A 23115-nucleotide genomic window follows, 5' to 3' on the forward strand; every position below is an offset into this window, starting at 1 on the left:
GAGGAATTGAGGAGGCAATATTCAGTGAATTTTTTTCAGAAACAGTCATTAGTACAGTACAGTACTGAATTCTATACTGTGGTGCGTGTTATTACGATAAGGATGTATTTTGAGAGAATACAAGGTCCTCTACGTCTGCATAACGCTTTCCTTTCATGGGCAAATGCATTTTTCCAAAAAGGAAGAAATCGCGCGGTGCCATATCAGCTGAATAGTGGAAGTGGTTAATGGTTAAAATATGATTTTTGACCTCTTTAATGATGTCCTTCGAATGTTGGGTTCTGAGCAATTTTAGGTCGTCAATCAATTTGTGCGGAACAAACTGTGCACACACCTTTTATAAGCCCACATGTTCGGTCAAAATGCGATAAATCGATGTTTTGGAGATGTTTAATTCCATTTCCATGAATTTCAATGATGATTTTGGCTGATTTTCGATGATGTCGATGGAATTTCCGGTGATCACGGATTTTGATTTGCCCACATGTTGATCGTCATTTATGTCCTCACGACCACTTTGGAAACGTCGTTCATCAATTGAAACGTTTCGGTAAAAGGTTTACCAATTTTAAAACAAAATCTAATGTTGGCTCTTTGTTCGAAGGACCGATAATACAAACATACTGACACTTAAAACGCAATAACCTCACTTCCAATCAATAAAATGTCATGAAATTCTCACTGGACAATTGATAAAGATAGCATATTCGATTGGTGCCGATGGGTATAGATGGCGCCGTGTATACATATTAAGGTGAGTCAAAAAACGATTATTTTTTCTACGCTGAACACTCTGAAAAGTAAGCTCTTGAATTGAGTTATGACTGTCAACAGTGACGTGGAAGCCAAGTCGCGAGTGCGACGACTGTTTGTTTAATGACAGAAGATATATCGTCTTGCTCTCGCGCACTACCAGACTTATTTAATTCTCTTCTTTTCTAGTCTGGAGAAAGTAGAACTAACGGCGCTGTTGTTAAGGCCAATGATATCAATATCGTCGGCGTTCGTCTGCAGCTGTACAGTCTTATAAAAAATGGAAGAATTATTTTCTCTGACTATAGATTGAAGAAGTCGCACGATAGGGATCCAAGATTTAAAACAAGGTGAAAATCTGGTTGAGAGTGGATTTTCCAGGTCTTAAGCCACACTGTTAAAGTCCAATCTGAAAGACTGAAGGTCAACGCTAACAAACTGATTGGACTTCTTTCCTCTATCCGATTTATTACACTTAAAAATACATATGTATAAGTATAACTATACCAGTAAGACGATTGGATTGAAGTTAAGAAATGAACAGTATATTCTAATTCTCTACAATAATCTAGCATATTTCGGCAGACGGACCTTTTGTTCACCTCAAGTTGCACAGATTTCTAAGTATGCTTATATCTTTCTGTTTTTATTGCAATAGTGTCCTCAAAAGCCTGCAGCAATATAAATTTACCTTTTGAAATACCAAACAAAAAATCCTTTCCGTTTCATTTAACTTCTCTCTGACCTATACATGTAAGTGCCTCCCCGAGGTTTACTTTTCCACTGCGTCACTCAGGAATGTAAAGTGGCAAAAACCACCACCACAGCATAACACACATTTCCAGTGACGCTTAAATGTGTGTGTGTGCCATTTGACTTCAAACACACACACACATGGGCACGACACACCGATCGGCAGAAGCATGCGAGCGCGGGAGAAAAACACTTGTTTACCGACGTAAATGTCTGCTCGACCAGCAGCAACAGCGATCAAAACTCGTGGGTGGCATGTAACTGCAAGGGGCGGAGAAGCAGGAAGAGGTGACACCGTACCATATACCTGGCGCTGACACATGTAGTATGTATGTATGTGTTTAACTGCCAGCGCGAACACACCTAAAGTGCACACTGGTCGAATTCTACTTGACACACACACACACACCGACGCATATGCGCTCACTCGCCACTGGGCATCACTTCACTGACTATTTGCATACAGTATGAGCAAAAAATATGCGCTCATTGTTTGGTCTTCGCATTTTTTATTTAAATTCTTATTTCTAGGCTGAAGGGTTAAATGCTAAACAAAAGCTAGTGTAAGAGAGAAGCACGAAAAAAGTAGAATCGAGTGGCCAGAGGACATTTTAACCTGACAAAACAACACATGCAACCTGCACACACACACACGTACACACATGCAATGCCGAATTTGCATTACTATCCGTTCATTTGCACGCCTCTAGGTGTGTGTATGTGTGTGAGCGCGCATGTGTCGCAGTGCATTGGCATTCAGCTGACCAGCGCGGCAGCTGTGGCATCATGCATTAATGCAACGCGTCAACGCGACATGACAGCGCATTGAAATGCTACAAATTTCGAAAACGAAAAATAAACAAAAATCAAAAACAAAAAAAAAAATGAAAAAATAGCAGCAGAGTGCACAGAGCAAGCATGAGCCAGCCAACAAGATCACGTACTTCGCCGCAAACAATGTAGAGCGCAGCCGAGCGGAAGTTGCACAAGCGTGTATCTGGTAGCGCTTGGGGATTTGGGGAGTGATGCTGGTGGCAGGGATATACTGCTGCTATTGGGCATCAACATATGGAGCTGTAATATGACTTTATCGAAATTCATGTTGCATAATGTACATCATTTATGGCTGTATAGTTTGTAGAAAAATTATTTTTAAGTTTTTTGTAAATTTGTTTAAAATTGTATTTTGCTTCAGATACCTTTGGCAAGGTATTTTTTGTAGGCAGGGAATTTTTATTTGAAGTAAAACATTAAAAATCGATGAAATGAACAATATTTTGACCTAACTTTTTTAGCTCATCTGGTATTACCACCCTAATAACGCATTGAATATTTGCTGTTAATCGGTCAGTCGAAGAAAGGGTATTACGTAGACCACCGACTAGACTTACCGCTCGTAAAAATGTATCAAGCACAGTCAAGCACATTTTTTTTGATTTTGTCTCCGAAGGAGAATCTTCCAACGATAGGTGGACTGGCAGCATGCACGATTCACATTGTCCGCTAAAGCACACCTCTTTCGAGACCACGCACAGACATTATTAAATAACTATGCTGGCCTTGCGGAACAGTATGTATACGTGCTAAACCCTTAACTCTGGCTGCTGTAGTTTGTATTTGGAGCTGCGGAACCGCCGTTAGACACTATTTCGAAGGCTAAGTTGGGCGTTAAATGCCTCTTCACACACTCCCTCTAGGGTTATTCATGTGGTCTTATGCTTCTCCGCTGATGTTCTTTCATCCACAGTTCTTGGAGCGCAATTGCGGTCCCCTCTTTCATTTTAGCTCACACCCGCTCTGATCGCAGCGTGTCACTCACTATGTTGTCTGGCGTCATCCTTTCGTTTGTTAGTTCTTCTATGGCGGTTCTCTGCTCTACATACCTCGAGCAGGAGAAAAAGTTATGCTCTGGGTTTTCTGTGGAATTTACGCACAAAGAACACTGTGTTTCGTCATTGTGTCCAAATTTGTGTAGGTATCCCCTGAAACAGCCATGGCCCAAACAAGAATTGCGTTAAGTAGAAGTCTGTCTCACCCTGTTGTCTGTTTATTCAGGCTGTTACATTCTTAATTATCCTATATGTCCATCATCCTTTACCTGCCACTTATCGAGACTTGTCTTTCTCTCCTTTTTGCACTCATTGACCGTTAGTCGCCTATTCATGACTTTTGCTTTACGATGGACTTTACTTAGCTCAGAGACCATTATATCCGATGATAGCAATCGCTTCTTGCGACTCCGTTTTAAACTCACAAGTAACTCTAAGGGCTCATAACCTGGGCACAGCCTTTGCCTAATTGACACATGTTTTTTTGATGCAGGGCTGACTGCATATCGAAGCACGTAAGCATTGGCTTGCTAACTTTAGCTAGCAGTGCTCTCCTACTTTAGCTTGGTCTAAAAATGTTTGTCATGATTCTCGACAGAGGCTTTACATGACATGCTGACATGCTCAAAACATCAAATATTCATCTCGTCAAAAAAATTAATTAAGTCACGAATATTTTTGCGCAGTTTCAATGTGGATTAACTCAGCAACAGTGCGTCACTGAACATCATTATATTTATGACGATGAAGCTGCATCAATGACCAGTGATTACATAGGCCAACACTCAATTTGCTTCTTTGAATTTATCAACTGATTCTAGTTAATTTGGGTGCGCTGAATTCAAATCTATAATCAGTTTGTCTCTATCAGCTGATATAGCTTTTTATACCCTCCACCTAACTTATGACCTGAAAAAAATAAAAAAGCTGTATCATGAAAAGTAGAGCTCATAGAGACAAACTGATTACAGATTTGAGTTCAGCGCACCCAAATTAACTAGAATCAGTTGATAAATTCAAAGAAGCAAACATTTTTTTATTAATTTTGTCGGGCTGTGTTATCGAAGGTATGGTGAATTCATTCGAAGTCATAGGTCACTCCAGGACGAATTGCGTGATGTTCTTCCAAAATCAATTGTTGTTCCGGAAACTCTCTATACTGTGCGCAAACTGATATTCAAAGATCGTCGTCATTCGACCTAACGCGAGATTGAGACAATTAAAGGAATACATACAATATTGCATGAACATTTGATACTTAAAAAATTGTTTACGTTGGATCCCACAGAATTTTTCGATTGCTCAAAAAAAGACTCCTGTCAATTAGTTGAGAGAAATGTTAAACAACACAATAGCGATGCTTCAAAACATGTCTATGACATGGTAACAGTTCAAAAATCATGGATTTATGCGAAAGTAAACAGCAGTCTACTGTGTGGATGCTGCAAGATGAGCCGCATCCAACAAAAATTCTTTGGACACGAAGCACATTTAAGCAAATGGTTGCCTGTTTTTTGTTTTTGGAAAAACTGGACATGCCGCCACCATATCACTAGAACGACGGCAAACGGATTATTTTTAGGCAAGGCAATGCGATCCCTAAGACATTGATTGAAATAAGTGCATTTTTGAGTGCTCAAATCATCGATCTAATGAGTCATCCATCCTAATGTCCTTGCTTTGCTGCGAATGACTTTTTATTTCCGTTGGTAAAAATTACATTTATGGGTCATCCATTTTCGGCACCTGGAGAGGCGGTTGATGCATCAAAGTGGCTCAAATGCATGCAAAAATGTATAGATCTTAATGGAGAATATTTTGAAAAACAATAAAGTGATTTTCGTTGATGGAAATTCGTTTGTAATCCCTAAGTATATATACTTTGTAGGGCCTCTGACGTTTCCTTCTGGGTGTTACAAACTTCGTTTCACACTTCATATATTATGTTTAGAGTATAAAAAAATATCTGTGAAGATAATGTACTCTTTAAACTTAGCGAAACCAAAATTTCTGATCAGTTAAGTTTCAGAACATAGCGTTCTGAGGTTAGCCTTTATCCATATGGTTTTCAAAATGAAGTTTTTTCGTTCTTTTCCCATTTATATTCATTCTACAGCGAGTTCGGTAATGAGACTAATTAGAATCATACAAGGAGCGTTCCAAAGTTTAGAATCTAGCGCCTCCTGTTGGCGCCATCTATATGTCGACCAGTGCATTAGAATCCGCTATCTTTATCGATTGCTCAGTGAGAATTTCATGAAATTTCATTGATTGGAAGTGAAATTATTGCGTTTTAAGTGTCAGTATGTTTGTGTTATCGGTGCGAAAATGAGCTTCGAACAAAGAGTCAACATTAAATTTTGTTTTAAAATTGGTAAAACTTTTACCGAAACGTTTTTGATGAAACAAGTTTATGGCGATGATTGCCTATCCCGTAGCAGAGTGCACGAGTGGTTTCAACGTTTTAAAAGTGGTAGTGAGGACATAAATGACGATCAACATGTGGGCCAATCAAAATCCGTGATCACCGGATATTCTATTGAAACTGTGCGTGAATTTGTCAAAAATCAGCCGAAATCATAATTGAAATTCATAGAAGTGGAATTGAACATCTCCAAAACATTGATTTAACGAATTTTGCCCGAACATTTAGAGTAACGAAAGATGCGAACACGATTTGTTCCGCACAAATTGACTAACGACCAAAAATTGCTCAGAATCCAACATTCGAAGGACGATTATTTGACTAAAAATCACATTTTAACCATTAACCACTCCCCGTATTCACCTGATATGGCACCGTGCGACTTCTTCTTTTCGGAAAAATTCATTTGCCCATGAAAAGAAAGCGTTATGCAGACGTAGAGACCATTCAAAAGGCTTGCACCGGCATACTGGCGGCCATACCGGCCAACGAGCTAAAACACTTGTTCGACATGCTTTTGGACCGTGCAGAAAGCTGTATTGAAGCAGAAGGAGACTATTTTGAATAAAATAAATTGATTTTGCCGAAAAAACCATTTGTTCTGTTTTTTTTTTAAGTCCCGTTTACTTTGGAACGGATCTTGTATACCCAAATATTTATACTCAAATGAGTAGAAGCATTTAGGTATATTAATTTGATATAAAATATACGTATATTCAGAGGGATAGAAAAATATTTAAGCAATTTACACTTTGAACCAGTTCAGTCTAAGACCACCAGCTTTGCAATAACAAGTTAATTAAAAGTTATTTTTAGGAACTTTTAGTTTTCTTCTGAATATTGTAAAACTTTTATTAAAAGACAACTTTGTCGAAATAGAATTATAGAGTTTTTCAGAGTACTTTCAAGAGAGCATTTCCTTCGATCACAATCCCGTGTAGAGTTGTGAAGTGTGTTGAGGTGGCGTGATGTGTTTGATTATCCTCTTTATATGTGTTGTGTTGGATTGTCAGTGTGGTTTGTGAAATAGTCTACAAGCGGACGTGAGATTAAATCCGTAACCACGGAAAACAGATTCCATATATGTAATGTTGGCAACACCCTGCGTGAGGCTGGCAAGCAGCAACCAACTTCACATCTCAAGAAGTAGCGACAGTTGGCGAATACAGTTGCCGAACACAGTTGGCAAAATACAGTTGGTGAAGACAGTTAGCGAAGAAGTTGGCAAACGCAGCTGATCAATATTTTTCTATTCTTTAATTCATTCATTCATTTTCAATTAATTGTAACTTAATTATAAACAACATTTGTTAATAAACATTATAATCACTTTTTACATGGGGGCTCAACCTAAAAACCGCTCAAACGTTCAGTCGTTCAAGCTCAACCAATGAACGGATAAGTTGTAAGAACGATGCCTGTATGCAGATCGAGCAAAAAGAAGAAGGAAGTAGCAGGAAAAAATCTATTTGAAGCTGAAAAAGTTGATCCAGAGTTGGTAAAAGTTGATACAGAGAACACATTTTCATTAAAGTTGATCGAAATGGAGAAAACAGAGGAAAAAGTCGAAAATCAGAACTCGAACGTGTGTGATAGTGGAATAAATTCAAGCGATCTGGTAGAGCTATTAAAAATGCTGAACTCAGGCAAAAACGTGTCAGTCGACCAATTCGAAAAAATTGTTCCAGAATACGATGGCGTGACAATTCCTATTGGAAAGTGGTTGGAAAACTTCAACGAGAATGCTGACGCATATGAGCTTACCGAAAAGCAGAAATATGTAAATGCGAGGAATAAAATGAGAGGAACGGCAAAACTGTTCCTAGAAACAGTGAGTGTTTCGAACTTCGATTCTTTGTGCGAAGCGCTCAAAGAGGAATTCGACATAAAGTTCAACAGTGCTGACATACATCAGAAGTTAATGCAAAGGCAAAAGAAAAACGACGAGAACTTTTACGAATATATTCTGCAAATGAGGAAGCTGGCAGCACTGGGGTCGATAGAAGACGAAGTAGTTATTCGATACATTGTGGACGGAATTAAGGTGCGTGAAGATCTGAAATATCCATTGTATAGTTCTAAGACATTTAAAGAACTAAAAGAGCGTTTCGGGATTATACAGCAAATGAGTTACAAGAGCAGCAGCAGCGCAGTACAAAAGCGAAACTACACGAAGCTTGCGCAAAATGTTAAAGACGATGAGGGCGAAAATCGCGCAGTAAGTAGACATTGTTTCAATTGTGGGTCATCTACACACATACGTGCAGAATGTAAGGCAGAAACAAAATGCTTTAAATGCAACGGCAATGGTCATATCGCAAAAAATTGTGAATATCAGAAGAGAACGGTGAACATGCTAACAAGTGATAAACGAAAAAAGCAAATGCGAATTAGCAACAAGTACATATCATGTTTGATAGACACAGGTGCAGATGTGTCACTTATGCAGCAATGTGTTTATGAAAAAAATTTTGGCAATCACAGCCTACAAAAAAGTTTTGCGAAATTGTATGGTTTGGGAAATGTTGCGATTGCGGCGAAAGGTGCGTTATCGTTAAAAGTTGAAGTTGATAATATAAAAACTGAGCATTCATTTCTTGTCGTAGCTGATCATAAAATAAACAACGAAGTTATTGTCGGATATGATTTCATTCAGCGTTTCCAATTAGAGTTTAATGCTAAGGGATATTTTTTCTCCGATAAGACAAATGTACAAGAAGAGGTCGAATTAAAATGCGTATACAATATTATAGAAAAGGTGCCAGAAATTGATGTTCCGCCTCAATATAGAAATGATGTTAATAAATTAATTAATGAATACAATCCTGTAGTTAGTTCGATTGAACATCCTATTCAGCTGAAAATAATACCAAAAGACGATTTTATTAATTTCAATGAAAGTCCGACCCGATTATCTGCAGCAGAGCGTGACGTTGTCAAGAGTCAAGTGGACGAGTGGTTAAAACTTGGTATAGTTCATGAATCCAACGCAAACATAGCCAGTAAAGTTGTTCTTGCAAGGAAAAAAGATGGAAGTTATCGTGTTTGCATAGACTATCGTAAACTAAATGCTGCTGTGTTAAAAGATCGTTTCCCTGTTCCAATCATCGGCGAATTGGTAGAGAAGATGCAATCAGCGAAATTCTTTACGGTTATGGACCTCAAAAACGGGTTCTTTCACGTGCCGATTGAAGAAAGTAGTCAGAAATATACAGCATTTGTAACTAGAGAAGGTTTATTTGAATTTGCTAAGGCACCGTTTGGATTTTGTAACTCGCCAGCTGTGTTCATGCGGTACGTAAACTATATTTTTCGGCAGATGATAAACGACGGTATCATGGAGTTATATGTAGACGATATTGTTGTTTTCGGACAGACAGCGGACGAATGTTTGAAGAATGTAAAAATGGTTCTGCAGAAGGCGCAAAGTTTCGGTTTAGAAATAAAATGGTCCAAATGCATGTTTCCAAAAGATAAAATTAGTTTTTTGGGTCATGAAATTCATAATGGTAGTGTATGGCCTGGAAGAGATAAAATTAAAGCTGTTAAAAATTTTATTGTGCCTAAAAATATCAGAGGCGTTCAAGCTTTCTTAGGTTTGACGGGATATTTTAGGAAGTTTGTTCAAAATTATGCCATCATAGCTAGGCCATTAACACAGTTACTGAAGAAAGAAGCAGAATTTCAGATTGGTCCATCGCAGCAAAAAGCAATACTTGATTTGAAGTCAGCTCTTACGCAAGAGCCTGTTTTGAAAATTTTTAAGCAGAATGCTAAAACTCAACTTCATGTAGATGCGTCGAAGTATGGGTTTGGTGCGACATTAGTACAAGAGCACGAAGGAAAGTGGCATCCCGTATTTTATTGGAGTCGAAAGACCTCACCTCAAGAAGAAAGGTACATAGTGACTTTCTCGAAGTGAAAGCTGCGTACTTGGCAACGAAGAGGTTGCGTCACTATTTAATGGGAATTCAATTTGACTTAGTAACCGATTGTTCGGCATTTAAGCAGACTGTGACGAAAAAAGATGTACCCCGAGAAGTGGTTCAGTGGCTTATGTATCTACAAGATTTCCACTTTAATATTGAACATCGATCAGGAGAGAGAATGAAGCACGTTGACAGCTTAAGTCGTTATCCGGTTATGGTTGTTACATCGCAGATACAAGTACAAATTCAGAAGGCGCAACAAAATGATGAGCATCTAAAAGCGATAACTGCAATTCTCGACGATAAACCATACGCAGATTACGTAATGAAAAACGGAGTGTTATATAAACAATGGAAGGGTCAAGAGCTATTGGTAGTACCGAGAAATATGGAGAAAGAAATTATACGAAACGTACACAATTTTGGTCATATGAACTCGCAGAAGACGATGCACGCGATCCAACAAGATTTTTTCATAGCACATTTAGAAAAGAAGGTGAAGCAGCACATATCAAACTGCGTTGAGTGCATAGTACACAATCGCAAAGCAGGAAGGCAGGAAGAATTTTTACATTGCATAGATAAGGGTGACTACCCACTGGCAACTATCCATGTCGATCATTTGGGTATCTTGGATTCTACGTCGAAGAACTATAAGTATATTTTCGCAATAGTTGATGGTTTTTCTAAATTCGTTTGGCTATTTCCGACCAAAACAACGGACACTCAAGAGGTAATAAAGCATTTGAGTACATGGGTCACCATTTTTGGAAACCCGCAACGTATTATCAGCGATAAAGGCGCAGCATTTTTGTCGAATTTATTTAAAGAATTTTGTAACGAAAATAAAATTGAGCATATAAAAATAACAACAGGTGTTCCTAGAGGCAATGGGCAAATCGAAAGAGTCAATAGAGTAATTCTTTCTATGTTGTCTAAGTTGTCGGCTAATGATCCAGCTAAGTGGTACCAGTATGCAGCTATGGTACAAAAAGCTATAAACGCGCACGTTCACTCCTCAACAAAATTTACACCCTACGAAATTATGTTTGGAGTAAAGATGAAAAGCGAAATGTCTAGTGACATTATAAAACTACTCCAAGAAGAATTGTTGGAGGTATTCCAAGAAGATCGTCGTACAATGAGAGAAGAATGCAGAGCAAATATTCAGAAAGCTCAAGAAGCGTATAAAAGAAATTTTGACAAAAAACGAAAACGCAGTACAGAATACCAAAAAGGCGATTTGGTCGCAATAAAAGTAACTCAGTTTTCAAATAAAAAGTTATCGAACAAATTTAATGGACCTTATAAAGTCATTGAAATCAAACGCAATGGGAGGTACTCTGTCGAAAAAGCAGCAGATTTTATGGGACCGAAGGTTACATCCACTAGTGTTGATAATATGAAGCTCTGGACACATATCGAAGTTGATGAAGATTTGTCATCTGAGACAGATGACGAGCAGGATGACCGAATGTAATGTTGGCAACACCCTGCGTGAGGCTGGCAAGCAGCAACCAACTTCACTTCTCAAGAAGTAGCGACAGTTGGCAAAATACAGTTGGTGAAGACAGTTAGCGAAGAAGTTGGCAAACGCAGCTGATCAATATTTTTCTATTCTTTAATTCATTCATTCATTTTCAATTAATTGTAACTTAATTATAAACAACATTTGTTAATAAACGTTATAATCACTTTTTACATATATGTGGCGCCACATCTCAAACGAATTTAATTAAAGCTAATTGCCTCGAATAGAGACGTTCGAACAAGCAACTGGCAGCGGTGTAACAATCAGTCCGCATTAAAAGTTCCACTGAAGTTAATTTTTTCAAACAACATATTCCTCATACAGTTAAAAGCTTAAGAAAAGCACCTTTTTTTAACAAAAACTATGAAAGCTCTAAGCTTTTTACTGCAATTTCCAGCAAAATATTAAATTTTCGTATAATCTCATATATTTATTTTCGGAAGTAAGAAGTTTAGTTGACCTTACGCTGCTCTCTCCAAAGATTTGAACTCAGCCTGACCATAATCCCCAAAGTCTTAAGAAACTTGTCAAAAACTTTACGACAGAAGATTGAAAAACGGTAAATCTGCTTAAAAAGCCACAAAGGACACCACCGAAAGGTGTCAAGCAAACACACAACACAAAAACAAGTACAAAATTTCTAAAAAAAAAAACAGCATTAACAACTTAAATGTTTGTGCGCTATAATGCCAAGGGGATGCGACCTTACAAGTACAATAATGTCTGGCAGAATGAAGAAAAGCATACATACATTGTGACAAAAAAGTATATATGTATATAAGTAAAAGTGTATGCATATATGTGTATGTATTTACACTCGCTTAACCGACACACGTTGCTTTGTGCCACATTGTGGCGACCGCGGTGGCCGCTCAGTCTCCATGCGCTCCGCTGACAAATGTGTTTATAATAGAAAATACACAAGTTTACAATGTAATCCATTTAGGTGTTGTTGTGTCAATATAGTGACAGCAGAAGAGTCGAGAAATTTTTACAAGCACTGGACAGACGTTAAACTTTGTTGTTACATAAGTTGCATGCAACACAACACAAAACAGCTGCAACAATCTCAGTAAGAAAAGAAAACTGTACCATACTCGTACAAGCATGTACACAGGTCGTACGAAGACGATTCGATAAGACAGTGATTGTACCATAAATGCAACACTGTAACTGTCAGCTAACAGCTGTTAATGAAGAGCTGTCAAAGTTCAATGAATAAGTTCCGAGAGAAGTAAATTTGTTGTACTTCACTTTAGACTTCTTTTTACCCAACTTCGCCATGGTATTCAGCCCTGAAATTAAGAGAATCCGAGAAATATTTGAGATCTAGAATGTGTAAGAAGAAGAGGAGATGGTCTTGTAAGAACTTGGACAGCCTCAACACCAATAAAACTTTTCGGACGCGTTCTTAAGATAAATGAGTTCTAGGTCTATAAAAATGCATCGGACCGAACTTCGTCAGGGTATCTAATCGAATCGTATCAACCAAACTTCGTCATGGTATCCAAAGTTCAAGTTATCCCGAAATTTTAATATATTTGAATCTTGAAATCAAGAAAATTCAATAAATATTTAAAATTTAGAATGTAGAAGAAGAAGAAGAGAAGATCTTGTAGGTACTTGGAAGCATTTTTCGGACGCTTTCTTAAGAGAAATGAGTTCTGGAACTATAAAAATACATCGGAAATGAAAAAAATATTAAACTTTGATCTTTTCTCCAGTGATATGTGGTTTAAAAGTGAAAGAAAGCAACTTCAGAAATTGCGGAATTAGAAACTCTGATTTATGAAGACAGTGGTTTATGGAGGTATATTATGGAGTTTTGATCACTGTGACTATAACTTGTTATCGGACTGGAATAAGTGGCTGATTAGAGAGAGTTGACGGTTACATATGGAGTTACAATTGAAATATAAGAATAGAATATGGGGACCTTCTGAAAACTTTTCTTAGAAGACTAAAGAGACTTAAATAGACTTAGACTTGAACTAAACAATTCTGTAAAATAATGTTTTACTACTTATTAAAAAAATCAAGGATATATCTAACAACCCGCTACAAGCATTTATGTGTTAGTAATGTATATTAAACAGAGACTACGGCACGAGATAAAAGGCGAACCCACAGAGGGACTTGGTGGCAAAACTAACTGAGGCAAAGCTCTGCTTCTTATAAAGCAGAAAAGCAAGGTGTAGTAAAACGAATAAAAAGGTACTAAAAGGAAAATGGCAAAACATTTTTAGCGTTTTTCCGAAGAAAGCCAGGTAAATTGCAAAACTTTCTGCTGCTAAATTCCAAATTTCTCCAAAAAAAAGTGACAGAAGAAGCGGAAAAGTTGTGCAGAAAGTGCAAAATTTCACCGAGTCTGACTGTTACGAAGCAAAGCCCAAAGGAATGACTATCAATGTTACGGTAAAATGTAATGTCAATGGACGGCGTAAAAGTTTTTTTGCACGCCACCCACGAAATGAGAACTCTTCTCACTTTTGGCGCGCCTCACTCACCTTTGTTGGAGTGGCAGGGAGTGTGTTCGCAACGCTTTTAATTTTCTCAGTTTCGCATGCCGAATCCACTTTTCGCCGCCGTAGCAATGCCATCAACTCAATAACCTGCGTTAGTTGGCTACACTTCCGTTTTCAGTTCGTGTTGCAGTTCGCACTGCAAGTCGCTTTTCGTCGAAAGTTTCCGCTTTCACAATGACCCAGTCAGCGCTTAAACGTTTCCCTTTTGCCTTGCCACTTAGCGCGGCATGAAAAATGTACTGCGCGAACTCGCATGACAATGCAAGGCGGTGCGCGGCTCAAGGAAGGACGTAAGTGCGAGATGAGTTGACGACAAATTTGCAACTTGGAAATCGCTAAAACTTTTCGCAAATTATTTACTCTTTTCTGGTAAACTTTCGCATTGACTATCGCGCTGGCGTCCTTCGTACCTCCGTCCGTCCGTTCGACTGTCCGTTCGTCTTGTAAAACAATTTCAATTTGTTGATGGTGACGTTTCGATTGTGCGAAAGGAAAACAGAACTCTCAAATGGAATTTGGCGTGAATTGTGGCGTACTTTGTTTTGCTAAAAATGTTCATTTGCTGTCGGTGGATATTATTCTTATAAACTATTTGGATATTGAAAGTTTTTTTTTTAGAAATATTTGACATAATATTGGAGAGGGATGTACTTCTTAATACAAATTTGGAGGAATATACTATAAATCGTACACTAAGAGCTCAAAAGTAGTACATAAGTAGGGCAGTAACGTCTGCAGGAAACATATTAATATAAGTTCTTGGAAATTTTATAGGTAAGCGGTCTTCTTTTTTCTTCAGAGAAGCGTGCATTCACTCTGGTAGCTCTAATACAAGTCAAAACTAGTCAAGAAGTGCATTACTTCATTGGCAACAGCTTCAAGCTTTTTCCATATTAGACTTGAATGAGCACCAGGTCAGAATAGAAACTGCAAAGCCCACCACAATTTCAGACGACGCTAAGCAAGTCGCTTGTTCGATGTCCTTGTCCTCGATCTATGAACATCCAATGTGCTTAACACGCACTGGTCAACATCCAGGTACAATTTTTACAATATTTTTTGTAGCAAAGCACCCCTACCCGCATCATATTCGGTATGTGGACGCTTGGCAAGGTATAACACGATTGCGACAAACATGCTGATAGACATCCGGAGATCAATGCAGCTCTTTTTGGATCAGTTGGATAATATATTTAATATATTATTTGGATTAATTTTAAGTGTTCAAAATAGTCTTCCATTCCAGAGAAGAGTAGAATAGAGTTGAAGGGAACAGGGACATAGTGATAAGCTTTTATACGGATGGGTCAAAACTATATAATCGAGTCGAAGGTGATGCCCACTAAGCAAAATTGGATACCAGAATCGCCGTCCGTAAAGCAGAACACATCGGAGATCACAGCAATTAGAGAAAACCTTCTTGTTCTGACAAATAAGGTGCTTATTCTTTATATGTACATTATATACAGACAGCCAAAGTTCTTTGAAATCACTACAATATTTTAGGATTTCGTCAAAGATGGTGAAAGTATGCTTTGATCTATTAGTGGATTTATCATTTCATTTCACGATAAACCTGCAATTGGTTCCAGGACATAGTGATATTCTTTGTAATTGTTAAGTAAATAAACAAGGTAACATATGTAGAGCAGACACCATTCTACAATTAAAAAAGTGCGAATTTATATCATTCTGGCTACTTGTAAATTTTTAATTGAAAAACTTATTATAAATATAGCTGAATCTCCGTGGAGTTAAACCATAATTTGATCAACGTGTAGATCCCTAGAGTCGAATATTTAAATTCAAAAGTATGACCTCTATTAGTAGTGATAACAAGTCACTGCCTGATTAGCAGAAATGCCAGCAGACTAGGAACACAACATAATGACCATTTTAGAAGCTGTCAGAAAGTAGAAGAAAAGAAGAATTGTATATGTTAAAACATCTTTTATGCGAATGTAACGCATAGGAAAAGAATTGGAACTACCGGTCGAGTGCTTCTTGACGATGTTTTAGAGGTTGTGCAGATAAAACTTTTTGCATTTCATGATAAATACAGGGTGGTTCAGAGAGGACATAATAGAAATAGAGGATTTTAGTGCCGATGATTTCATAATGGGCCGCCTGAAGGCCTAGGTGATTATCATAATTTTATAAAAAACCATCGAGATCAGACAGAGAATAGTAAAAATAAATTAACTGGAAGCAAAAAGTTTGAAAGGAATACAGAATGGCCATACTCTAGTTACTACTAGTTCTCTCCGTCAAACCCAAACGTCGGCTTTATGCAACCAAAAGTTTTTCTCCCATGAAACCAAATATTTTCTCAATGTTTACTGATATTATTTATTTTATTCCCTTTAATGAAATTGGTAAATTTTGGTATCTGGATTTCTAAGAAAATCTGAGAAGTATTTTATGGGATTGTATGCATATACCATATATGATGAATTTCAATACATCAAATGTAATACATTGAAATAGTATGAATTGTATATTTTATATCGAATGTACATATATTTGAAAATATTCTTGGTAATTTGAAGTTGAGTGGCATATAGTTTCAGATATATGTACTTGCATAAACGTATTTGCAAGAATTTTTATACTCTTGCAATCAGTTACTATAGAAGATTATAGTTTTGTTCATCTAACGGTTGTACGTATCACCTAAAACTAAGCGAGATAGATATAGGGTTATATATATATAAATGACCAGGATGACGAGAAAAGTTGAAATCCGGTTAACTGTCTGTCTGGCCGTTCATCCGTCCGTGCAAGCTGTAACTTGAGTAAAAATTTAGATATCTCGATTAATCTTGGTATGTGGGTTTCTTGATGTCCGAGTTCGTCGATGAGCATAATCGGACTACTGCCACGCCCACAAGTGCCATAACTAAGCACTAAATTAAGATATAAAGTTGTAATTTGGTACAGAGGATCGCAGTAGCAAGAGGCATCTGTGGTCAAAATTTTTTGAAAAAGTGGGCGTGGCCCCGCCACCTCACAAGTTTAATGCACATATCTGCTAAGTACAAATCCTACAAGAACTTCTACCAACAGTGTGAAAATGGATGAAATCGGAAGATAACCTTGCTCACTCACCATATAACGGTACAGTTAAAAACTACTAAAAGCGCGATAAATCAATAAGTAAATACGGCAGAGACATTAAATTTTACCACCAAAATGGTACGAAGGAGCTCTATCGAAACGGGGTGAAAATTGGACGATAGGCGTGGCACCGCCCATTTTTTGGTGAAATCCCACCCGTCCGAGACCCGACCAACCGATTTCTACAAAATTTAGTTCATGGCTTTCTTTTAATATTTTCTTGTCACATTGTGAAAATGGGCGAAATCGCACTACAACCACGCCTACTTCCCTTATAGCACAATTTTAAATTCAACTTGATTCGTTCAGTTTCCAGTACACAAATCAAGAAAGTATTGAAATAACAAATTAAAACTTTGCATAAATAATACCTTTAGTGTGTGCCATCTTGTGACCAAAAATTGTTAAAAACCAATAAAAACTGTTCAAGCCCCTAGGAACCGAATATTTAGACTCCGGTACCTAAATTTTACTTTGGATCGAAAATGTGGGTCAATGTGTGATATACATATATATTTTTTTTCCTTAGATAATATGTTAATAGTAAGACTCTGAGATAGAAATTTATGCTTTTTTCCCAGTTTTCTTTGGTAAAAGTACAGCTCTAATATTTGGCAAAACACCATCTTGAGCAATAGTTGACTTTTGATCGAAAATGTGGGTCAATGTGTGATATAAATATGTGAAATTAAGGGATAATCCTTCCCTAATAATGGTATGTCTGTATATCAAAAACGGGTTGAATCAGACCAATACTTCTCTTAGCCACCATATACCTAATATAAAAATTTTCGAACTTCGGAGTGACTTTGTACCGCATATATCGGTCAATATATGAGTTATGTCAACGAAAATGAGCTAGCGTGTTTTATTTATAACAGTATATCATTGTGCCAAAAATAGCTAACTTTGAGCGAAAACTTAGCCTGGCCCCTATATACCTAATATCAGGATTTTCGAACAGCCGGCTGACTTTACTCTATATGAATGGTTTTACAGCTTAAAGTATTTCACTGGCCTTGATTCTTTCAAGTTGCAAGAGTATAAAATGTTCGGTTGTAGCCGAACTTAGCTCTTCCTTACTTGTTTATGTTCCTGTAGTTGGCTCTGAAACTGTTTTCGTGTTTTGGTTTGGAAAATTTCTCCGAAACATTGCACCAATCGACTTGAAATTTTCCACCACCTCCGTGGACATATTTTTCAGATAGTGATAGAAGAAATATGTTTTTTGAAAATAATTTCTATTAAGCCACACTGTGGTGTTGTTTTCAAAAAAGCCTGCTTTTTTCGGAAAGATGCCATCTTGTCAAAAATTAATAATATATTTAACAATATTTTGAACGTTACCTACATTCTTCTATAACAATAAGAAAATTGTGTTTTTAATAGAATCATTAAAATCTTCCTCACCGCCAGACAGGTCAGGCATCAAAAGTATTCAAATTTTCCAATGAATCGGCAATTATTAAAATTAAATATAAATTTCATAAATAGTTTTTTTTTTATTTTTTTATTGAATACAATGCTTCTGCAGAGAGAAAATTCACAAAAAAAAGTTTTTTGTAACTTGCAGGTATATTATGGTTTACTTTTGTCCTTATTGTCTGTTGAGGGATGTCTTGTCAACTATCCATAACATTATTAGAGCTGAAAGCTTAATAGGTTTCCATAAATAAATTGGTTACTGTTTGAAATTTGCCACTAAATGGTTAAACCCCCTTTTATCATTATTTAGCTACTCTACTGCCAATATCTTCTAATCCAATTTATTAATCTGAAATTATGATTGAAACCAGAAACGTGTTGAAAAAAAAGTCGGCAAATATTCTGCTACTCCATTCTTCTTTACTAACTTTCTTCTGGGCACACGTATGAATATTTATAGCAAATTTCACACATAAAATAAAAGCGAAGACGTTCTTAAATTGCCGCCAACATTTCACGAATTGGAACGCATAATAAATTTCAGAAGAGAATTTCAAATTTGCCGTGAAAACTGCTGAAGCTTCGTTTAAAGTGCACAAGTGTCTGTTGCAACGGTCGCATAAATATCCGTTATTTTTTTTTTTTTTTTTGATTTTCAACTTTTCTTCTTCAATATTTTGTTACATATCATTTCGTCTCATTTTATACAGCAGCACGAACCTGCAGCCATAAATTGCAAACACAGCAAACATTTTTCTGAGCGATGGAAGAATTCGCCAAAACAAAAAGTAAATAAAATAAAAAATACAACAACAACAAAATTGCCAGTAATCCAAGAGAGTACAACAAACTATCAGAGTCACGTAGCAGTTTCATATTTCCACAGCGACAGGCTGCTGGTGTATAAGACAAACGGACAGAGTGCACACACACACAAACATATGCGATCAGCGCCTAACATAAAAGGACGCGAGAAATTGTTGTAGTGCAACTAAAAGATACAAGTGAGGAGAAAACACGGAAAATATTAAAGCAAAAACGCAGAAAATGCATTCGGACCGTGTTATTTGGGCACCAACACACACACACACACATGAACTCACGCGTGGCGCATACAAAAATAACAGTTGTGGATGTGGGGCAGCAGCGGCGAAAAAACGGTACATTTTCGCTAACGTAAATTACCTGGAAAATACGTGACTCTAACAAAAAGTTATACATCAAGGGGGTGAGCGCGCGCCCCTGGCTGTGTGTGTGAGCGTGCTATTGCAATTGTGTTGCAGAGCGTTGTTGGGGGCACACACTCATATTCGTGCAACTGCCACATTGGCACGAATCTGCTGTGCGACGAGTGGACGCTTGTCGTCAGTTGCCGCTGAAATTGCTCTGGGGCGCACAAACCTAATCACGATGGCAAGTTTACCTCCAACTACACACATACACACGCACACGTATATATAACACACATACATAGAAGGCAAGGTATGAAAATATTTGTTTGTACGGTTGTCAGTTTGTTGGACGACGGCGTTGCACGTCTGCAACTGTTGCTGCAAAACGCTAAAAATGAGTCTGAGCTAGCAGACGATTTAGGATGTTGCCTGCAAACAGCTCAAGTCGGATTTCGGTAAAAGTCCATTAAAAGCCAGTGCAATCATATGGCTGTGTTAAAGGATTTGCGACGTAAAGCGCAAAATTTTAAAATTAACTGAAGTTGAGATCCTGCGCGGTGAAGGATGATGCTAAGGATAGCGAAATTCTTGATTGGTATTCAGCTGTCGTTGGCTAGGATCGGTTTGGCAAGCTTCATTCTATTATTTATTGACATGTAAGAGTAATAATCAATACACTTTTAGCAGATTTTGCTATGAGAATGAGAATGTTTTATTCCATATGTGGATCTTGGAAGACAAAGTAAGATGTTCTTCAGCTAACCTGCTAAACTTACCAATGGCAAGTTTTATGGTACCAGGTTAAATTAGTCTGGTAGGCCAATGAGCCACGCAAAGTTTACTTAAGATCCTTTTGCGATACCAGATGGAGTTTAGTTACTAGGTCCATGAGGAGTAGTCATCATTTAGTATTTCAACAGACCCTGTGGCCTCACTAAAGATACCTCTTCCAGTGTATCATACCGTGTGGACCCCAGATGCCTAGAGCGTAGTCTTGCCAATGAGGTTTCCCTAGACATTTCCTGCAGTCTTCTCGATATGTCAGCCCCACTCCGGTCACCTGCTTTATTATAAAAATTTTATGGTGCTACATCGAGAAAAAATTTACAATAGTTTTAAAATTGAACCGTTACTACTTAGCAGCACCTATTTCGCTGGAGCTCGTCATATAAAACTATGCTGAGTCTTCGGACAGGGATGTGGTAGTTTCTCTGGGCATCCAGCCATAGTTCAGCTACCATACTCAATCCCTGTGTTCACGCCTAACACCCTGAACATCGTGAATAACTTTGAATCAGATCCGATAACCAACCCGTGTGGGTCTCGAAGTCACGGCTACGGTGGAGTATTGATGGAGCCACTACGAGGTAATTGGTGTAAGTGCTCAACAAAGTTGTAGCGTCAGTCCACCAGCAGGTGTGGCTGTAAGCCGTCGTATGTTTTGAAACTGTCACCCCAGCTGAAGATGTGCCGGCGGGTTTCGGATCAAAAGGTAATTCCAATGAAAGGAACACAAAAACCTCGGATAATGACCTTCCCAAACGTTGATGACCACAGCAAATGAAATAAATAAATTTCACCAATAACCTTAATTACACTCAATAAGTCTGTAATTAATCCCGTGAGGCGCAGAAACATGGACGATGACAAACCGAATAAGAAAGCACTTGAAACGTTTGAAGAGAACTGTTTTTTTTGCAAAATCTTTAGAGCTGCCTGCGTAAGCGATATATATCGAAGTAGATGGAACCACGAACTGTATGAGCTCTACGGCGACATGGGTTAGTTCAGCGGCTTAAAAATCCAACGAATGCGCTGCTTAGGCCTTGTCGTTCGCATTGAAGAGGATGCTTCAGCGAAAAGCTGCTTCGACCAGAGACTCATAGGTGAACCGAAGCAATGGCGCATCCAATGGAAGAATCAACTCCATTGCGACCTGTTTGCACTTGGGATATACAACCTGGCAAAGAATAAAGGCATCTGGCGAACTTTTCTGTTCTGAGCCCAGACCGACCCACGGTTGTAGTGTCAAAGAAGAAGAAGATGATGAATAGTATTCGTACTAGGTAGTTGTGCGCTGAGCTCGGGATCTATTTTATATCTGATCAAATTTGATAAAAACTGACAAAGTAAAATACATATTCAAGTATTTTAAATCAAATCTTTATTATCGCCTTTAAAATAGACTCCTGAGCAAATATGCGAGACATGGCTTTATGCATATGACGTCCAACAATCTACCGAATGGCTCTACATCGTGAGACGAAACCGAAAAATCCAAAACTCACTGAAATTCTTCTGTGTAAACCGACGTTGAGCAATACCAGAAGCTCCGTCAGGATCGGGAAGGACCTCTCCAAGAATTTCGATACCAAACGATGTCTCAGACAAGACGATTCTCTGTCGTGCGACTTCTTTAATCTAATACTGTAGAAAATAATTCGAGCTGCAGAGCTGTCATCAAACAAACAGTGTTTATCCACGGGATCCTCGTACCAACCCCTCAAATTTGCTTTCACACGCATTACGTGTATTTTCTGAATGAATTTACAACAATAGCAACACACACAGAAAAACACATGAAAACCTGATTGTGGAAGTTCTTAAGCTTGCGATTAACTGTATGTTGCACATTAAGACCATGTTCAAGGAATTAAAGTGGCAATTATCACCAAACGAACGAACGAATGACTGGCATCAACGTGCCGCAGCGACAGGATTTACACGCGTGCGCACCCAAGAGCGCAAATCAACGCTGACATAATTTAATCAACAAGCGAGCAACAACAACAACAACACACGCATGTGCGTGTAGCGAATTTATGTGGAAGCCACATGCCACATGCCACACATGTGCTGCCACGAACGCATCAACACGAACGCAAACACGCCAGGCGACAAATGTAATTTGCTTGGCGCAGCAACAGCAACAACAACAGCAGCAGGGGCAGCAGCATGAATTTCAAATCCAAAGCAACGCCGCTCCCCAGCAGTGAGCCAGCGCTGACTGGCAGCTTCAAAGCGAAACAAAAACAACAACAACAACAACTGAATAGAAATGAAATGGCAACAACATGCATGCATTTATAAAAATGCAATAAACTGATTTGCACCTCACACTCCCCACGCACCGGCTTGTCGCTCACTCACCGCGTCGATAACTCGGCCGCACTGCCGCAATCGGCTCGTTGAAATGAGCAGCCGGCAATAAAATGCTTGTCGCTCCATCAACAGCCATGGATCAGCAGCACGCAGCAACATGCAACAGACAACAACAATAATAACAACAAAAACAACAACACATGTTGCAACAAGAAGCACTACAAAAACAAAAATAATAACTAAAACAAAACATCAACGATAACTACAACAACAGCATACTTTATAACAACAAAAACAACTATAACAATAACTACAAAAACAACAACAGTATAAGTTATAATTCAAACGCATGTCGCTGCTTTCAGCCTCTTCAAATACATAATAATTTGAGTGAACACACATGTGTGCGCATGTATGTATGTATGTATGTGTGCTTGCGTGCAACTTAGTCGCTTTAAGACTGGCAATTAATTTAAATTGCGCATCCACTTTAATCACCAACAGACGTACGAAACAGCAATCACATAAAGGCGACTTAAGATGAGCACACATGC

General features: G+C 38.1%; 1 protein-coding gene across 1 annotated transcript; it reads left to right on the forward strand.

The window, feature by feature from the left end:
* The first annotated feature begins 7158 nt into the window (after positions 1-7158).
* Positions 7159-22455, forward strand: LOC126764887 (uncharacterized). The gene is made up of 3 exons (XM_050482584.1): positions 7159-7804; positions 7883-8980; positions 22354-22455. Exons 1-3 carry the CDS (start codon positions 7175-7177, stop codon positions 22453-22455), a joined length of 1830 nt encoding a protein of 609 aa, XP_050338541.1. The 5' UTR covers positions 7159-7174.
* Positions 22456-23115: the final 660 nt, after the last annotated feature.

Source organism: Bactrocera neohumeralis, chromosome 2, assembly GCF_024586455.1.
Source record: "Bactrocera neohumeralis isolate Rockhampton chromosome 2, APGP_CSIRO_Bneo_wtdbg2-racon-allhic-juicebox.fasta_v2, whole genome shotgun sequence".
Classification (NCBI taxonomy): domain Eukaryota; kingdom Metazoa; phylum Arthropoda; class Insecta; order Diptera; family Tephritidae; genus Bactrocera; species Bactrocera neohumeralis.

Coding starts and splice junctions, on each gene's coding strand:
- LOC126764887 (XM_050482584.1), top strand. CDS start 7,175: ATGCCTGTATGCAGATCGAGCAAAAAGAAGAAGGAAGTAGCAGGAAAA. Junction 7,805..7,882: donor ACATTGTGGACGGAATTAAG/GTGCGTGAAGAT, acceptor GGGATTATACAG/CAAATGAGTTACAAGAGCAG. Junction 8,981..22,353: donor GTCAGAAATATACAGCATTT/GTAACTAGAGAA, acceptor CAAACACGCCAG/GCGACAAATGTAATTTGCTT.